The sequence below is a fragment of the Plodia interpunctella genome, chromosome 2 (genome assembly GCF_027563975.2).
Source record: "Plodia interpunctella isolate USDA-ARS_2022_Savannah chromosome 2, ilPloInte3.2, whole genome shotgun sequence".
In the NCBI taxonomy this organism is placed as follows: domain Eukaryota; kingdom Metazoa; phylum Arthropoda; class Insecta; order Lepidoptera; family Pyralidae; genus Plodia; species Plodia interpunctella.
Genome location: NC_071295.1, coordinates 7523652 through 7539103, shown reverse-complemented (window position 1 = coordinate 7539103; position 15452 = coordinate 7523652). Strand labels below are relative to the sequence as shown.

At 36.0% G+C, this 15452-nt stretch overlaps 3 protein-coding genes across 7 annotated transcripts; 1 reads left to right on the top strand and 2 right to left on the bottom strand.

Moving 5' to 3' along the window:
* Positions 1 to 161: 161 nt before the first annotated feature.
* Positions 162 to 2145, bottom strand: RpLP0-like (Ribosomal protein LP0-like). Its single transcript, XM_053762899.2, has 4 exons — positions 1945 to 2145; positions 1338 to 1582; positions 547 to 795; positions 162 to 409 (listed from the first exon to the last, which is right to left on the bottom strand). Exons 1-4 carry the CDS (start codon positions 1970 to 1972, stop codon positions 194 to 196), a joined length of 738 nt encoding a protein of 245 aa, XP_053618874.1. The 5' UTR covers positions 1973 to 2145; the 3' UTR covers positions 162 to 193.
* A 1088-nt stretch (positions 2146 to 3233) lies between these two features.
* 14-3-3zeta lies at positions 3234 to 8566 on the top strand. Of its 5 annotated transcripts, none has more exons than XM_053762846.1 (5): positions 3234 to 3570; positions 5808 to 6143; positions 6612 to 6735; positions 6881 to 7044; positions 7623 to 8566. In XM_053762846.1, exons 2-5 carry the CDS (start codon positions 5844 to 5846, stop codon positions 7776 to 7778), a joined length of 744 nt encoding a protein of 247 aa, XP_053618821.1. In that variant the 5' UTR covers positions 3234 to 3570; positions 5808 to 5843; the 3' UTR covers positions 7779 to 8566. The 5 variants fall into 5 exon arrangements, with proteins under 5 accessions (XP_053618821.1, XP_053618850.1, XP_053618831.1 ...); XM_053762875.1 differs by lacking the exon at positions 6881 to 7044 and adding an exon at positions 7131 to 7294 and having other exon boundaries at positions 3411 to 3570; XM_053762856.1 differs by lacking the exon at positions 3234 to 3570 and adding an exon at positions 3669 to 3857.
* Positions 8567 to 10418: 1852 nt separating this feature from the next.
* LOC128679980 (uncharacterized) lies at positions 10419 to 13689 on the bottom strand. The gene is made up of 2 exons (XM_053762557.2): positions 13422 to 13689; positions 10419 to 11756 (listed from the first exon to the last, which is right to left on the bottom strand). Exons 1-2 carry the CDS (start codon positions 13564 to 13566, stop codon positions 10834 to 10836), a joined length of 1068 nt encoding a protein of 355 aa, XP_053618532.1. The 5' UTR covers positions 13567 to 13689; the 3' UTR covers positions 10419 to 10833.
* Positions 13690 to 15452: the final 1763 nt, after the last annotated feature.

Sequence of the window (15452 nt, the reverse complement as noted above, 5' to 3'; positions counted from 1 at the left end):
AGTAATGGGTTACTGTGTTCCAAAGTTGAGTTGCAAACTGCACATCTGAAGGACTGCTTGTTATACTAATATATGTATATAATAAGAGGTGCATGTACGTACATATTTTCATGATTCCAAAGTATAGAATCATTTATGCAACATAAAATAAAAATACTCAATAATTTAAGCAAGATATCATATATTTAAAAAATCATGTTTCATCCTCTTCCATTTCTTCATCTTCTAACACATTGTCATCATGTTCATTCTCAACTTCATCATCACTATGAACTTCTAGGTCTTTGTGGAAACCTTTACCCTTTGTCCAATGGCATTTTATCAACAATTTAAACTGTGCCATCTGAATTCCTAACAGTTTCAAAATGCTGGCCTGTTCAGGGGTAAGTGGCAATCCCTTCTTACAAACCTGAGGAGATTAAAATTATATAAATTAACTTATATAGTAGTCTGTTTCAACCTGTTTAAGGTGGTTCTCAGAGTGACCTTTAACTACTAAATTAGAAGTAGAACAGATATAGAAAAATATTTATTTAATGTAATTACCTGGTACTCTTTAATTAGATGTATTACACCTCTTTCAAGTGATGTTGGTAATCCAAGTCTCCTAAGATGTGGTTCTATGGTATGTGAAAAATCTTGTAGAGGGCCAGCAGGTAATATAACATCACGAGTAGCTATGAAACCAGACCGAGCATATTCTGTTTCACGGAAATCTTCAAACCATTGTAAAACTTCTGGAACATCCCTGTTTGTCATAAGTAATCCGCATTGACCCTTTAACTTCTTTGATAACTAGAAATAACAAAATACCTACAATAAAGTAACTGTATACATATTTTCTGGAAGTATCTATTGAAGAGGTTTCTATTATATTTATTCTAGCAAGATCAACCGATGCAGCCTAATACTGGAGGCCAATCTTGATCATGTTAAGATAGAAAATGATCTTTTTCAGCTTGAACTTGAAGAAGGGAAGGGCCTTGAATATTTATCTTTATATTTATGTTATAAAGTTAATTATTGAATAAGTCACAAGTTCCAAACCGACTATAGAGCTTAATTTAACACTGACAGTGGCCCTTGTAAAAAATGGTGCAAAGGCAGTGGTGATTAAAATTATTTTAATTTTAATTGGATGTATGCAGTCAGATGGCCTGCGCATAATGCTGTCACTGGGGAAGTTTTGTAAAACACAAATGTTTGACTTTGAGCATTCAACATGCTAGTGTTCTATTGTCTTTAACAGCTAAGCAAGCACTCTACTTGCTTTTGATAATTGGAACAGCTCCGGAATACAGCTTTTTTTTTCATAAAGCCAATGATGTAATACAAACCAAATTTAATTGATCTTCAACTTCATCACTCTTAGTTCGGCCTAGTGCGATTGCCATAACTTTGTTTTTTCCAAAAAAGAATCTGGAGTCCTTCCAATTGTTTCTCAAATCTTTCAGTTTTGTATTTCTCATATTATCCACAGTGAATAAAAACACATGCTCATACTTTTTTAAAGACTTTCTTATTTCTTCAATTATCTTCTGCTTTAGCACAAGTCCTTTTTTATTGGTCTTAGTCAGAGAAACTGGAACATTAAAATATATTGTAATGGGGGACACCATACCTGTCTACAAAAATATGAGAAATCATCATAGGAATGGAATGACAATCCTACTAATATTATAAATGCTAATGTTTCTGAGGATATGTTTGTTACTCTTTCACAAAGAACACTACTTATATAGCGAAATTTCCACTGGAGTGAAGCCCCGGCACAGCTAGTTATCTATAGCTTAAAGGCTGACTAACTGCAGTCTATATACAGTAATATATATTTGGTTTTGTAGTAATTAAAAATTGTAGTTGCCTGTTCTCTGTAAACTATACACGCATGGTGAAAAAGGTACCTAGGTTATATTATTATACCTGATGAATGTACTTTATTACCTTTCTTGTCCCTTTTAGACTTCGGCATCGTAACCGTTATTTCAATAAGTTTTTATTACTAGCGATATAAGGCCACAAGAGTAAAATAATATTTTCAACGACTAGTAGGATAAAACAAAAGTTTTGTCACAAAACGCCAACGCAAAACACCTTTGCTTTGCACACTTGTTCGCTCGACCGATCGACCGAAAAAAAACACATGGATGGAATTGACAGTTTTGATTGATGACATGACGTTGAAGTTTGCATGACACTTTTATTTTTCATGATTCTTCATGTTTCGAGAATAGTATGACGGTTTTGTCGGGCTATTGCCCCAACAAACATTTTGGCTAACGTACTATCATTGTCCAGCCCAGTAACAGAACAGCACATATTTCTAAAAAATGTGTAGAACGTAAAATATACATAAATCGTACTATGGAAGAATTGATTACCCAGCTTATCAATGTGCGTTGTAGAACGGGATACGTATAAGTAGTTTTCAGTATTTTTAGCAAAAAAATTACGTAATTAGAAATACAGTTTGCTTATAATACATCGTGCCGAAATTGATTTTAGCTCAGCTATATGTTATGGCTAAAAAGCCATATCCCTACTGTCTTCACATTGAAATCCAGCAATTTGTCCCAACACAGTGAACACTGAAACACTTGGCATCAAAATGCCTTGTGAAGATGCATTGAAATCCATAATTTTGACCGAACACGGCCTTATATGTTCAAACGCTTGCAACAAAAACACTATCTAATCGCTTTGTCGCCGTTGTCGCTGGTGAATGTGCAACTAGGAACAACCAGAAAGTTAGCATATTGCATTTCAGCCTTGTTATTTGGTAACTATATGAATATTTCCTATTTTTGTCCAATGTATATTCACTGTTCTTATATCTGTATGTTGTACTATTTTACTAGCTGGAACTATGTAAATGTACGTATTATACACAGATAAAAAAACATTACATTAAATATGTTATGATTGTAAATCTGTGGTATTATAATATCGTTTTACCCTGCTATTCATAAATATATAAAGCATACTTTTGTCTCCGTCTGTCGTATTGACAGATGTAAAGTGTGGTGACAAAATATACTTCTGCTTAAATTATTCTTTAACTTTTTTATGAATAACAGAGTTACATTTTATAGGTACTTGTATATTATTCTGTTTACATTATTAATATAACATTGATATTTTTACGCTACAAGGCTGTTTGAATTGGCTATGAAATTTAGTTTTAGTACCTATTCAAACACCCCGCCATTTTTTTGTTTTCCGGTAATAGTGTTACATCATCGATGTAACCGTAAACTGTAATAGATTAGTAAAATGTAAACAAACAAAATTAGTACCACCTTTATTACCGAAACACTCTAAAACCATAATAATTAAATTTAAACTCTTAATAATTTATTATGAATGTTATACATTTAGACATTCAGCGCCTAAAAAAACATTTCATAAATTATCTGTACAAGTTGGCCGCACTGATATGAGAACCCTGTTCCGGTTTTTGTTTCCCCTCTGGCCCCGCTGCCGTCAGTGTAGTGTATCGTTCACAGCAAGAGAAAATCGGAAAAATATATAGTAATTTGCTGGATCTATTACTTTTTCCCCTTCTAACAAGTAAGTTTATAGAAATTTCATCAAGTGAACATGATTTGATGTGTTTATCGTAATGTGTTTTCTTGAAGTAACTGACTTTCTACGAATCTGACTGTGACGCATAGAAGGAGTGCCCATTCCAGCAGCCATTTTGCCTTTGCCGGCCACACATTTCGCGGCGCGGTTACCTCTTTTCCAAAATTTTTGTTGAGCTGGATAGATGTCGGTTTAAATTTACTTTATATTGATTATATTCTAAGCAATATTTGTATTGTAACAATTCTCCACACTATTTGCATCGGAATTTCGTGAGTATTCAAAGTTACTTTTATAGCTCATTTCATTTCCTCCATGCCAATGATTTTATTTTGGTCTTAGAATTGTTCAAGGGTACCTGCCTAATCCAATCGATTAATGTAGATCACTATCGTTCACTATACATTAGTCAAATGCGTGGGCCAGTAGAATGTCGGCCTACCTATTCGTAGGGTTAACGAGCGATCACTCTAGTGCGTCGTAATTTTGCCTTGCGTAGTTAGCCGTTATCTCGGTCGATAACAGTGATATCGAAGTTGCTATGCGTCTTATGGCATTCAAAAGCGTGATCTCTCGAATTGTCATACCAACCTACGTATGACATAAAAAAGGTACCTACCTATCCGTTGTGTAACTCGCCTAACATGGGATATTTAATGGGCAGGGCAGTTTACCAGTCTTGTTACCTTTATGTCATTTTCTCATTGACATGGGCATGGCACGGCTGTGGTATCGTTATGCCATTCAGAGAAATAAGCACGTGCGTGACATTGAGAAGCACGACGGTGTCTTTGTTCCTACGCTACATACATTAGACGGTGGCTGTATGAAATATTTATTTAACTAAATGTTAAAAAGATTTATATAGGTAGATATTAAAGGTATCAAATGTTATATGGAATGGACTAGTGAGACCATTTCTCTGAACAGAAGTTCTAAACCAAGGTGAAACATTCCCCCCATGATGAGTCAAAATTTCTTTAAAGTTAAAAGATTTGCAATTAAATTACACTTGTACATAATGTTTTTTGTAAACAAGGCTACCTATGTAAAAATATATATTAAAATTATGTAGGTACCTATTTAGGAATAATGAATGAGAGTAATAAACAAATTTTTGAACAATATTTTATACACTTTAAGCTGATTATTGGATTTATACAGCAGAGTGATTTAATTTGTCACAAATTTCTTTTGAAAGATACCTATGAAAAAATCTTGCAAGTTATCTTAGATAAATTATTTTAAAAATATCTTGTACATACAGTTTGTCTCTGCACTAACAAAATAATGCATTAGTTACATGTATTTTTTATTTACTTCTTAGATTTTTTTCCTTATTGACAAATTCAAATTGTTCTTAGATTATATTAAATTTTGTGTGGCCTAAGGCCCATAATGAAATTTCCCTTGGCAACAGTAATTTGATGAATTTTAAATAACTTTGTAACATTTAAACGAAAGTTTACATCTATACAAAAATGTGTTAGGTATACCTAGGCATTCTAAAAAAATCTTTATAATTTGTACCTACCTAGGTATTTAACACAGGTACCTACTTGTGGTGATGATATTATTGTATAAATTGCTTGGTTGGTCCAATAATGTTGGTTGGTAATTAAACGAAACTCGTCTGTAACTTTATAAACCTCTGTCAACAATTTTACTCAATACTTATTGATGCATAATAGCTTAGCAACAGGGGATGGCCATTCGTAGTACGTTATAGGTAGAGGTGGATAAGGGTAGCGTGAGGTAGGCGCCGGGCCGACGGGCGCGGTGCACGCTGGTGGGTGGCAGGGTGCGGGGCGTGTGCAAGCGTCGCGCTAGTCGTATTTCGTCTGGAGTGTTTATCCCGCGTCGGCGGATCAATACCGGTGGCGCAGTGGCGGTGACCAAGCAGCGGCGCGGCGACACGGCGCGTGCCTAGCCAGGATTGCTAGAGTCTGTGAGATGCTGTCAATCCGATCGGACGCCGCGTCGATGTCGCGTTCGGCGTGAGGGTCGCTCTTTGAGCTACATTCGGTTTTCACTTTGCGCCATTGCGCTCGTGAGCCTCGGTCCAAGGTGCACAGTTTTTCATGATGAAACATTACCCAAATTGGATTCGCTTCGGTGAATGTGACGCCTAACGATTAGTCTTTCTGAAAGAACGGAGCTATAGGTTTCATGTTTTGTCATAAAATCGGGTACCTATATCATCAGTGATCTATTTATTTCAGGGGCATCAGTAAAATAATCCTCACTCATCGTCCACGATGTCCGTCGACAAGGAGGAACTGGTGCAACGCGCCAAACTGGCGGAGCAGGCTGAACGATATGACGACATGGCGGCCGCGATGAAGGAAGTTACGGAAACCGGCGTCGAACTCAGCAACGAGGAAAGGAACCTCCTTTCTGTTGCTTACAAGAATGTGGTCGGCGCAAGACGATCGTCATGGCGCGTCATTTCCTCCATTGAACAGAAAACCGAAGGTTCAGAAAGAAAACAACAGATGGCAAAAGAATATAGGGTTAAAGTAGAAAAGGAGCTCAGAGAAATCTGCTATGATGTCTTGGTAAGATTTTAAAATTGAATTAAGCCTTACTAATTCTTATGTAGGTTTAGCGTCGGTTAACATCGTCCTACGCGGGTGACGTCATATTTGGCCGTCGTCTATTTGAGGGATGATGCAAGCATATGGTCATTGGGTAATTCTCGACGATTTCATTTTACTGATCAAGGGCGTTAGTATTCTTTAACACGTGAGAGCAGAAGGGGCGCGGTGCGGCGTTTTCATGGGAGGGGGCGGGCGGATGACGTAGTGCGCCGCGTCACTGCGCGCGCTTCCATCCAGAGTCTTCGTTCGTTGCCCTATCTCTTGATTTGATATGTATTTTAAAATTATTTTCGATTTTAATACAGTCATCGATTTTACTAATTAGTTTGTGCATGCTCACTTGTATTTCCTAGTATAAGTGTGCCATGTTTCCTTTCAAAATAAGTACATAATTGTGAAATCATCGTTTTTTTTTCATTGTTTCAGGGTTTACTTGACAAGCACCTTATTCCTAAAGCTAGTAATCCAGAAAGTAAAGTATTTTACCTTAAAATGAAGGGAGATTACTACAGGTACCTCGCAGAAGTGGCCACAGGAGAAACCAGAAATTGTAAGTAATAAACAATGAAATTGTTTTTAAATCTATTAATCTTTTTGTAATATAAATATTGAATTAATAATTTAAGGCAAATAAATTAATGAGTAATATATATTTTTTTGTCTGTGTTCGATTTTAACATCATTTTATATTACAGCTGTTGTAGAGGACTCACAGAAAGCATACCAAGATGCTTTCGAGATCAGCAAGGCAAAAATGCAACCCACACACCCAATCAGGCTGGGTTTGGCGTTAAATTTCTCCGTCTTCTATTATGAGATATTAAATTCGCCAGATAAGGCGTGTCAACTCGCCAAACAGGTCATTATTTGTGTCAGTTATGCATAGGCTCTGTGCTGGCTGGCACGAGATTACGTTCGCGTAATAATGTGGTCGCTTGTCCCCAGCCGTGGTGGAGGACTCGCAGAAAGCCTACCAGGAGGCGTTTGACATCGCTAAGGCCAAAATGCAACCAACCCACCCCATCAGACTTGGTCTAGCACTCAACTTTTCCGTCTTTTATTACGAGATTATCAACTCCCCTGCGAGAGCGTGCCATTTAGCCAAACAGGTTCTCAATTGCACAATTGGTCTGCAGTGTGCTGATGTTGAAACTGAATCCTTTACTAACTTTTCAAAAAATAGTTTTCGTTTCACATTGTTGCATGAAAAGATAAACATACGTATAAATATATGTAAATGAAAAAAATATATGTACCTTGTACTAATAGCCATATTTAGCATGATCTGCGATTAACATTCTAATTCTCGATCCAGCCAGCATCGGAGTGTTTTTTTTTCACAATTGTTTTCAATTACCAAAGTATACAATGTTATGAATAAATTGAGAATAGGAAGTCACATTGAAAAATATTTCAATAGTATTTTTAAATTGGCAGGCTTTCGATGACGCGATCGCGGAATTAGACACACTGAATGAGGACTCGTACAAGGACTCTACGCTGATCATGCAGCTGCTGCGAGACAACCTGACGCTGTGGACGTCGGACACGCAGGGCGACGGCGACGAGCCGGCCGAGGGCGGCGACAACTAGGCGCCCCGTCTCTCAGCACACGCATTTGTTCTCATCGGTGTTTTATAAGAAAACGAGTAACATTCGAGAACGCCGCGCGGCGCCGGTCACCCGCCGCTGTTGCGAGCCGTCGCTTGTAAAAAATGTTAAAAATGTCGTTCGCAGCGGACCTTCACGATCCGTCTAAAATTAAATGTTGTGTCATCTTTGACGGTTTTTGTATTTCTGTATTTACACTGGATTACAGATATCGAGCTGACCTGATGGATATAAATATTTATAACTTAAGTTATTAAAATTACGGTTTCTTAAGTTAAAAGTGTTTTCCTTTCATAATTAGTATCTTTACAGCCTGGTCGGCCCCAAAGTAACATTCCTTTCGCCGCATGTCCGCAGTGAAATGGAGATCATGATGGTGAATATTGTTTTTTTTTTTGAATTATGGATTGAATTTTGTTAAAAGTGCGCCCAATCCTATGAAATTTAGATTTTCATAAAAAATATCCACAATCTGTAATGGCTGTATTAGGGCACAAAAAACTTGTTAGTGTCTTTTATGTGGTTTTGTGATGTCCCGTAAAATTTTTGAATATTACCAAAGGAAAACTTATTGTTGAGATTGACATTAACCATTTTGTTGTGCCCCATCACATAATAATAGATAGCATTCTGAATTTTCAGGCATTTATTAGCAAAATAGTTTTTGTGATGGACAAATTAATATTGTAACATTTCTGCTGCATTTTATCAGCCATTAATCTTATTATATTTTTCATGTTTTCACCAATAAACTTTTGTATTAAATACAATTTTTAGTTTTAGAATCAATATTTGAATAAACCGCCACCTATTAACCCCAGAAAGATGTTTGTCTAAATCTAAAAAGCAATTGGAAAACCTTTATGAGCGTTAAACTGCTGAAGAGTATGTGACACATTTTGGGCTTGGCCACATCACACCACCTCATTACACAAATACTACATACATATGAGTCGGTATTATTTATTGATCCATAAGACTGAGCCAACACGCACCCTAGGGCGCCACCGTCAATTTTTTTGTAAAAAAAATTAAAATAGCAAAGCGTTCAACAATTATCACCACAGATTTTCCACTATACCAGAAAGGTACTAGGTAATTGATTTTATTACAAAAAATATATATTTTTCTCTAGTATGTACACACAGTAGTTACAATTTACGATAAAGAAAAAAAAACTAATTTATTTTAAGGTTAAGGGTTTTTTTTAATGCTCCAAAAAGAAAGCGTGTATTACTTGTGTGTAAATAAACTAGGGCACCTACCTATTTATTTGAGTAAAATACTTAAAGGTACTTACGCAAACTTCTTGACAAGTTTTTATGATCACATAAATGTAATGAGGTTCCTTATAAGTTGATAGTTAATTTTTTAAAGGAGTATGTTATTTTCTTTTTGGAGCATTTAAATAAAATCTTTTTTTTTAAGTTTTTCTTTTAATTTATTTTTTAGTTATCACTGGCTAGGTTTCTGAGTCTGTTCATCTCGCTCAACGCATCATTGTTGCAGTCGTTTGCCGGTTAATTTCGAAGTCTAGCTCATATAACATATAACATATATATATATATATGTTATATGAGCTAGACTTCGAAATTAACTTTAATATTATTAAATTTAATATTATATATATATATATATATATATATATATATATATATATATATATATATATATATATATATATATATATATATATATATATATATATATATATATATATATATATATATATATATATATATATATATATATATATATAGACATATTGGATCAAGAGTTATGTCAGTCTATTTTTCTAATTATTCTCGGCAAGCCCTTTCATTTGATGCAGAAATGCATAAAAAATAACTATTCCGCCATATTGGATTTAGCATGACGTCACATTAGCTCTTTCATTTGATACCCATAATGTAGAAGTGCATTAAAAATAACTATTCCGCCATCTTGGATGGTCCGCCATATTGGATTTAGAAACGTCACACAGCTTATCGTGTATTGTCATCCAAACTAAACGTGTACCTACACAAAATTTCAGCTCAATCGGTTGAAGACATCTGCTTCAAAATCGAGTAGCAAGATTCCACCTGAACAAACAAACATACGTACATACCTACATTGCAAGTTAAATAAAAGCTTTTAAAAAGTACCTATGTAAATAAAAGTGACCGGCGATTCAAGTAGTCTAGCTCGCCGAGAGCCAAGCTCGCTGTCATCGTATTCTGAAAAAAAACATGGATTTAGTAAGTACTTGGATTACCTACCTACTAATTCCATGGATAAAACACGATAGAAATGTTTTTTTATTTGCTGAATGACGTTTGTATCCAGCGAGATTACTTTTTCCTCCTCTAGGACAATAGATTTTCATTCAATGGTTCCCCCCGGACTTTTCGTTTGGACTTCAATTACTTACGTACTTACTTTCACATCTAAGTTTAAATTTGGAATATACTCGTTTTGTAGCACAACCCAGTCAACTTCGTAGCATTGCTGCTTGCTTAGCTTATCTCTAATGGAAAAGCACCACAGTCTTGGTCTTGGTTATTTACTTGTACAGTCAAGAGTCAAGACCTTTGACAAGTCTTGACTCTTGACTGTACAAGGAAATAAAACTAGGTATTACAAAAAATAATAAAAATATTTTATAGTATATTGGAAGGTGGTACGCGTATGTACATAGTAATGATATGATACGCGATTGATCAATCAAGTCAATCGTCCCAGCTTCGCTCGAGTAAACACAGTAAATTAGGTATACTTACACCTAAACCTTCCTTAGGAATCACACTATCTATTGGTTGAAAACCGCATGAAAATCCGTGCAGACGTTTTTGAATTTATTACGAACAAACTCGTCAGAAAACTGTTTTATGTTAGGTACTTATTGAGGATTATAGTTTTACTCGAGCCAAGCCGATACGGGTCGCTAGCATACTTTTTTGCCAGGGGAACGCACACAAACACCATATTTTTCGAGTTATGAAATTCGATTATCATCGAATTTAAATGTCACAAGGTCACAAGCACTTTTTAAACATCACACATTGTTTATATTATTATCAACATCTTTGCAATTTTTACATATCACCTTCTTTAGTCGAGGCAATAAGAATATACAAAGAAGAGGCCGTATGATTGTGGCTGCTAGATATGCCGCACCACAGCAAAGACTTATCATTGCGATTTCATAGGATTTTGGTGTCAACTCAATTGGTGATATTTCACTCGTACTTTCGCTGGTGGACGATGCATAAATATTATATATGGATGTTACCGAACGTGGTATACAGAAAACACTATAGGTTCCAATTAACCAGATTGATAATTTTAAAGCAGACATGGAGTCCGGCCACACCACCATAATACTTTTCTTAGATTTTAGTTTTTTTATAACTAATATACCAGTAACACACATTATTATAATTGGTAAAAATGTCTCGAACACAGCTAACAATGTATGCATATTCGCTTGATGATTGGTGTCCACCGATGTGCATAGTACTTCACGATCGACGTGAACTACCGTGGCGAGTACAAATTCTGGTATACTCAGGGAGAAGCCCAGCACCCAAACAAAGGTGGTCGGCGGCGCCACCGGGACACTCGTGTCTATGACCCGGTAATCTACATTCATAGTTCTAGGAGGAGTGGAAGAGTCGCTGTTTGCCACCAGGCTGTGTCTGGATGTTCTGATTTCTTCGTTCTCATCTTGGAGTTTTCTTCTATTTCTTTTCATTGCTGCCTTTTCTTCCAAGTTAATTGTTGCTAGTGTATGTAACGCGATAGTGACTATCAAGTAGGTAGATACTGTTGTAGTGAATACGCGAAGACCCTGATAGGCTGAGCAAGCTATACTTCCGAATTGCCAATTCTTGGCATTACTAGACCACATTTGTATCAAGCACACACCAATGAGACCGAAGTCGGCGATTGCTAATTGTGTGATGATGGAATATACACCTGAAACAATGCATGTAGATAATTAGGTAGAAAATAAAAATAATCAGTAAATTCAAGTGACCAGACTCATCATCTACTTTATATTATTAGTATTACTAACCACCCCACAAACCTATAAAACAATTACCATTATTAAGACTATGGAATATAGTAAGTAGCCATCTTAACGAAACTACACTTAAGGTTTTTGACATCGGTACCCTAATAAATTGATAAATAAAACAATATTAACATATTAAATTCAATTTCAGGCATTTCGCTCGATCGTATAGGTAGTCGAATCAGTACAGGTAAGTACACGCATTTTATTCGACTGAATACATCGTCTAACTTGTAAAAGCAAAAACCATGTAAGTTTAAGTAGGTACTTGTGACGTTAAACTTATATGTATTTTCATAAGGTATCAATATCGTAGTGAATATCTCCAGTTAATCATAACCTAGTTATAGTAGCTAAAATAAGAAAGCTAGATATAATATGCTATCGCGGTCTTTTTTATAGGGGTGTAGGTTAGGTATACATTTTTCCTATACAATCCATTGATGTAGGTACCTCTCACCGATAAGGCAGCGTTCGAAAGGAAAACTTTCGATCGACCGTTTTTTCGTCGACTTACTTTGTAATTCGGTTATCATGGAAATTTCTCGTTATATACATATTCTATAGGCTATATTTTATTCCATTATAATGGAATATACCTATGTCCATCCTGAATCCCAAAGAAAGAAAATACAAATCTACCTATCTCTTTATAAATAATAACGTGATTCTGACTAATAAGCATTTTCTATTGAGGTATAAAAATTGAAAAGATCTGGAACATCTGATGTGGATTACAAAGACACCAGCTACAAAATAATATAATGTACCTAGGTATATATAAATTACGTCTTAGCAAAAGTTGTTAGTTGTTTACTGCAGCATTTACTGTTGAGGTAGGTATAATACAATTCGTAATCTTTTCATCATTTGATGTGAAATTCAAACAGACCAGCTAAGTACACTATAACGGCGAAAGTTGTTCAGCGTACCTAATAGTTACATAGTTTACCTAATAGTTACGTATTTTACCTATTTCATAGTTTTGGATGAGCTATGATACACACAGCTTTGGGCCGCTATTTTCAGTTGGTTGTATCTAAGTTCGGTCCAATCCGTTATATCATCAAACCACTTTCGTCAAGGGCGGCCCAAAGCCGTGAGGATTTCCGTATGCTGACCTCCAAAATTCAATTCGAAGATGGCACCCCATGATGATGATATACACAATAACATGAGATGGGAGTACCTCCACAGTGAAGGCAGGCGGGGTAACATTTTAGGCCTAATTTTCGACGATGACGGATATCATATACCTAATCTTTGATAAAAATCCGTCCAGTTGGTTTGGCAAAATTAAGTACCGGAGTCATAATGGTTCATGCGAACGAAGTCTCGGTCATCAGCTAGTCCCAATCCCAACTATGTATTATAAATGCGAAAGTAAGTTTGTTTGTTACCTCTTCACGCATTATCTACTGGACCGATTGTTATGAAATTTGGTACATGGATAGAAAATAACCTAGAATAACACATAGGGTACTTTTTATTCCGAAATTCCCACGGGAGCGAAGCCCCGGGGCGTAGCTAGTAGTCTATAGGGACAATACGACAAAATAAGTTACCGTTTCTTGCTGACTTGAAGAGTGTTGCTAAAAGAGTGCAATTTACGAGAGCGCCGGTCCCACCGACGCAAGCTACGTAAACAGCGAGGGCCAGCATAGGGACGAGCGGCTCCAAGTTAGACGCCGGCGCCGGCGGGTGAGGCATGGTGCGCGCTTTATCCACCGCGCCTCCGGGAGGAGACGTACCGGGATCAATGACTCTCGGACACTGCGTCACCCGCGTTCTCCGCCGCGCCGATCCTCGTCTTGTATTTTTTTTCTCTCAATGATGATTCACCGCCACAACATGTGCACACGCATGAACAAACGACTAAGTATTCCGTTCTATATAATTCTTTATTGTATGTTTTTAATTAAGAATTTTTACTCTTTAGGTTTTACTTGAAATATGTAGGTAGGTATCTTAACTAGGTAGTTATTCGGTACAATATTTCGGTACGCAACACGTACGCAGCGTTCGAAACGTCTTTGCAAAATAAGTTTTAACCGTGGTATGAAGTTCGCGTGGTATGGACAGGATATGTGCTGGTGATAGCTGTTCTGCTGGTACCTATAGACCCTCTATATATCTGTTTTTGCTCATTATTATGCCATGGATGTTACGAGTTACTACCGGCCGATGACTATTCAAGTTTGCAAACAACCACATCACTGCGACGATAGGAATATTTGTTTGCAAATAAATCACTTGTACATATTCTTGTTTTTTTACGGAAGCAGGATAAAATGAAACTTATCTTTTTATCAGATGATCTCATCCTAATCCTAATCCTCTTCACACTTTATCTTCTTAAAATGTTGAATAGGTACATGTGGTTTGAAGTACGAAGAAGGACATAGGGTACCTTTCATCCCGGAAAAATAAATGCTCTCGTGGAAAATTCACGCGGGCGAAGCCGCGGGCAAAAGCTAGTAGCTTTATAAACGTCTATATGAATGAACTTTGATATGCAGTACCGGCCTGTTTTCTTGGGGATATAGCCAGGAGTTCTAGTTATAGGGGGAGTTCGCCAAATGTTGGTGGATTCGTCATACTTTGCTGATTTTTCATTGTGGTTAAAAAAACACTCATACAAACGACGCAATGTTCGCGCATTCGCGTCGGCATCTGTCTGACAGTGTGGATTGGATTCTACTCTAGATTAGGTGCAAGGAAGTCAAGATCATTGTTGCAAGGAAGAGTTGAAAAAGAAAACAGGGATTTGATGAGATATTTGGTTCAATCATTTCCTTGCTACAAACATAAAATTTCATCGATATCATAGATAAAAGAAAAATATAATGATCGACACCAATTCTGCTGTTTTGGCTAAAAGAAATATAATCATCCTCGGTCTCTAGCTAGCAGTATGGCTATCTAAAACAAGGGGAAAATATAAAAAATCACAATCTCATGTTATTCAGGCATCATTCAAAAAATGTGAATCACGTTAGTAAGACAAAGAAAAGGTGTCTTATAAAGGGATATCGTCCCGTTATTTCCAATTCACAACTCGGTTTTAAAGTTTTCCTTGTTCGAGCAGACTTCAAATCTATCTACAGCACAAATGCATGTTTTTTATGACTAAGTCTAAATAGTATTTTTATGTAAGTTTATTAGTAATTGGTAATTTTAAATTACGTATATTAACAAACACATTTTTGTTGACATTTGAATGGGATTTTCTCTCACCCATATATCAACAAAAATAAAAATAAAAATACTCTATCTATCCATATATAATCTATCTATCCATGGTTCAAATTTAAAATAGTGATAAATAATTTATTTGAAATATAAATAAGATATATTATATGATGTATGTGTTAAAATATGAAAAGTCATTGAAAAATGAACCGATGCACCCCGAATTGAACCTGCCTCTAAAAATTGTTTCATAACACAAAATGATATAAAAAAATATGACTTATTAAACATACTTAACATCGTTCTTAGCTGCACCACTAATAAATAAATCCTTTTATTTACTTCTCTTAACAATACCTAGTGGTGTCTAAAATACGTCTCGCTGGACTGGAACATAATAAAAA

Bases quoted from the DNA above. Each gene is read 5' to 3' on its own strand.
- 14-3-3zeta (XM_053762846.1), top strand. From the start codon at position 5,844: ATGTCCGTCGACAAGGAGGAACTGGTGCAACGCGCCAAACTGGCGGAG. The intron at 6,736-6,880 runs GTAAGTAATAAA...TTTATATTACAG, and splicing joins CACAGGAGAAACCAGAAATT to CTGTTGTAGAGGACTCACAG. The intron at 7,045-7,622 runs GTCATTATTTGT...TTAAATTGGCAG, and splicing joins CGTGTCAACTCGCCAAACAG to GCTTTCGATGACGCGATCGC.
- LOC128679980 (XM_053762557.2), bottom strand. From the start codon at position 13,566: ATGCCTCACCCGCCGGCGCCGGCGTCTAACTTGGAGCCGCTCGTCCCT. The intron at 11,757-13,421 runs GTAACTTATTTT...GCATTGTTTCAG, and splicing joins CTTCAAGTCAGCAAGAAACG to GTGTATATTCCATCATCACA.
- RpLP0-like (XM_053762899.2), bottom strand. From the start codon at position 1,972: ATGCCGAAGTCTAAAAGGGACAAGAAAG. The intron at 1,583-1,944 runs GTAATAAAGTAC...TTAATGTTCCAG, and splicing joins GTCTAAAAGGGACAAGAAAG to TTTCTCTGACTAAGACCAAT. The intron at 410-546 runs GTAATTACATTA...TAATCTCCTCAG, and splicing joins ATCTAATTAAAGAGTACCAG to GTTTGTAAGAAGGGATTGCC.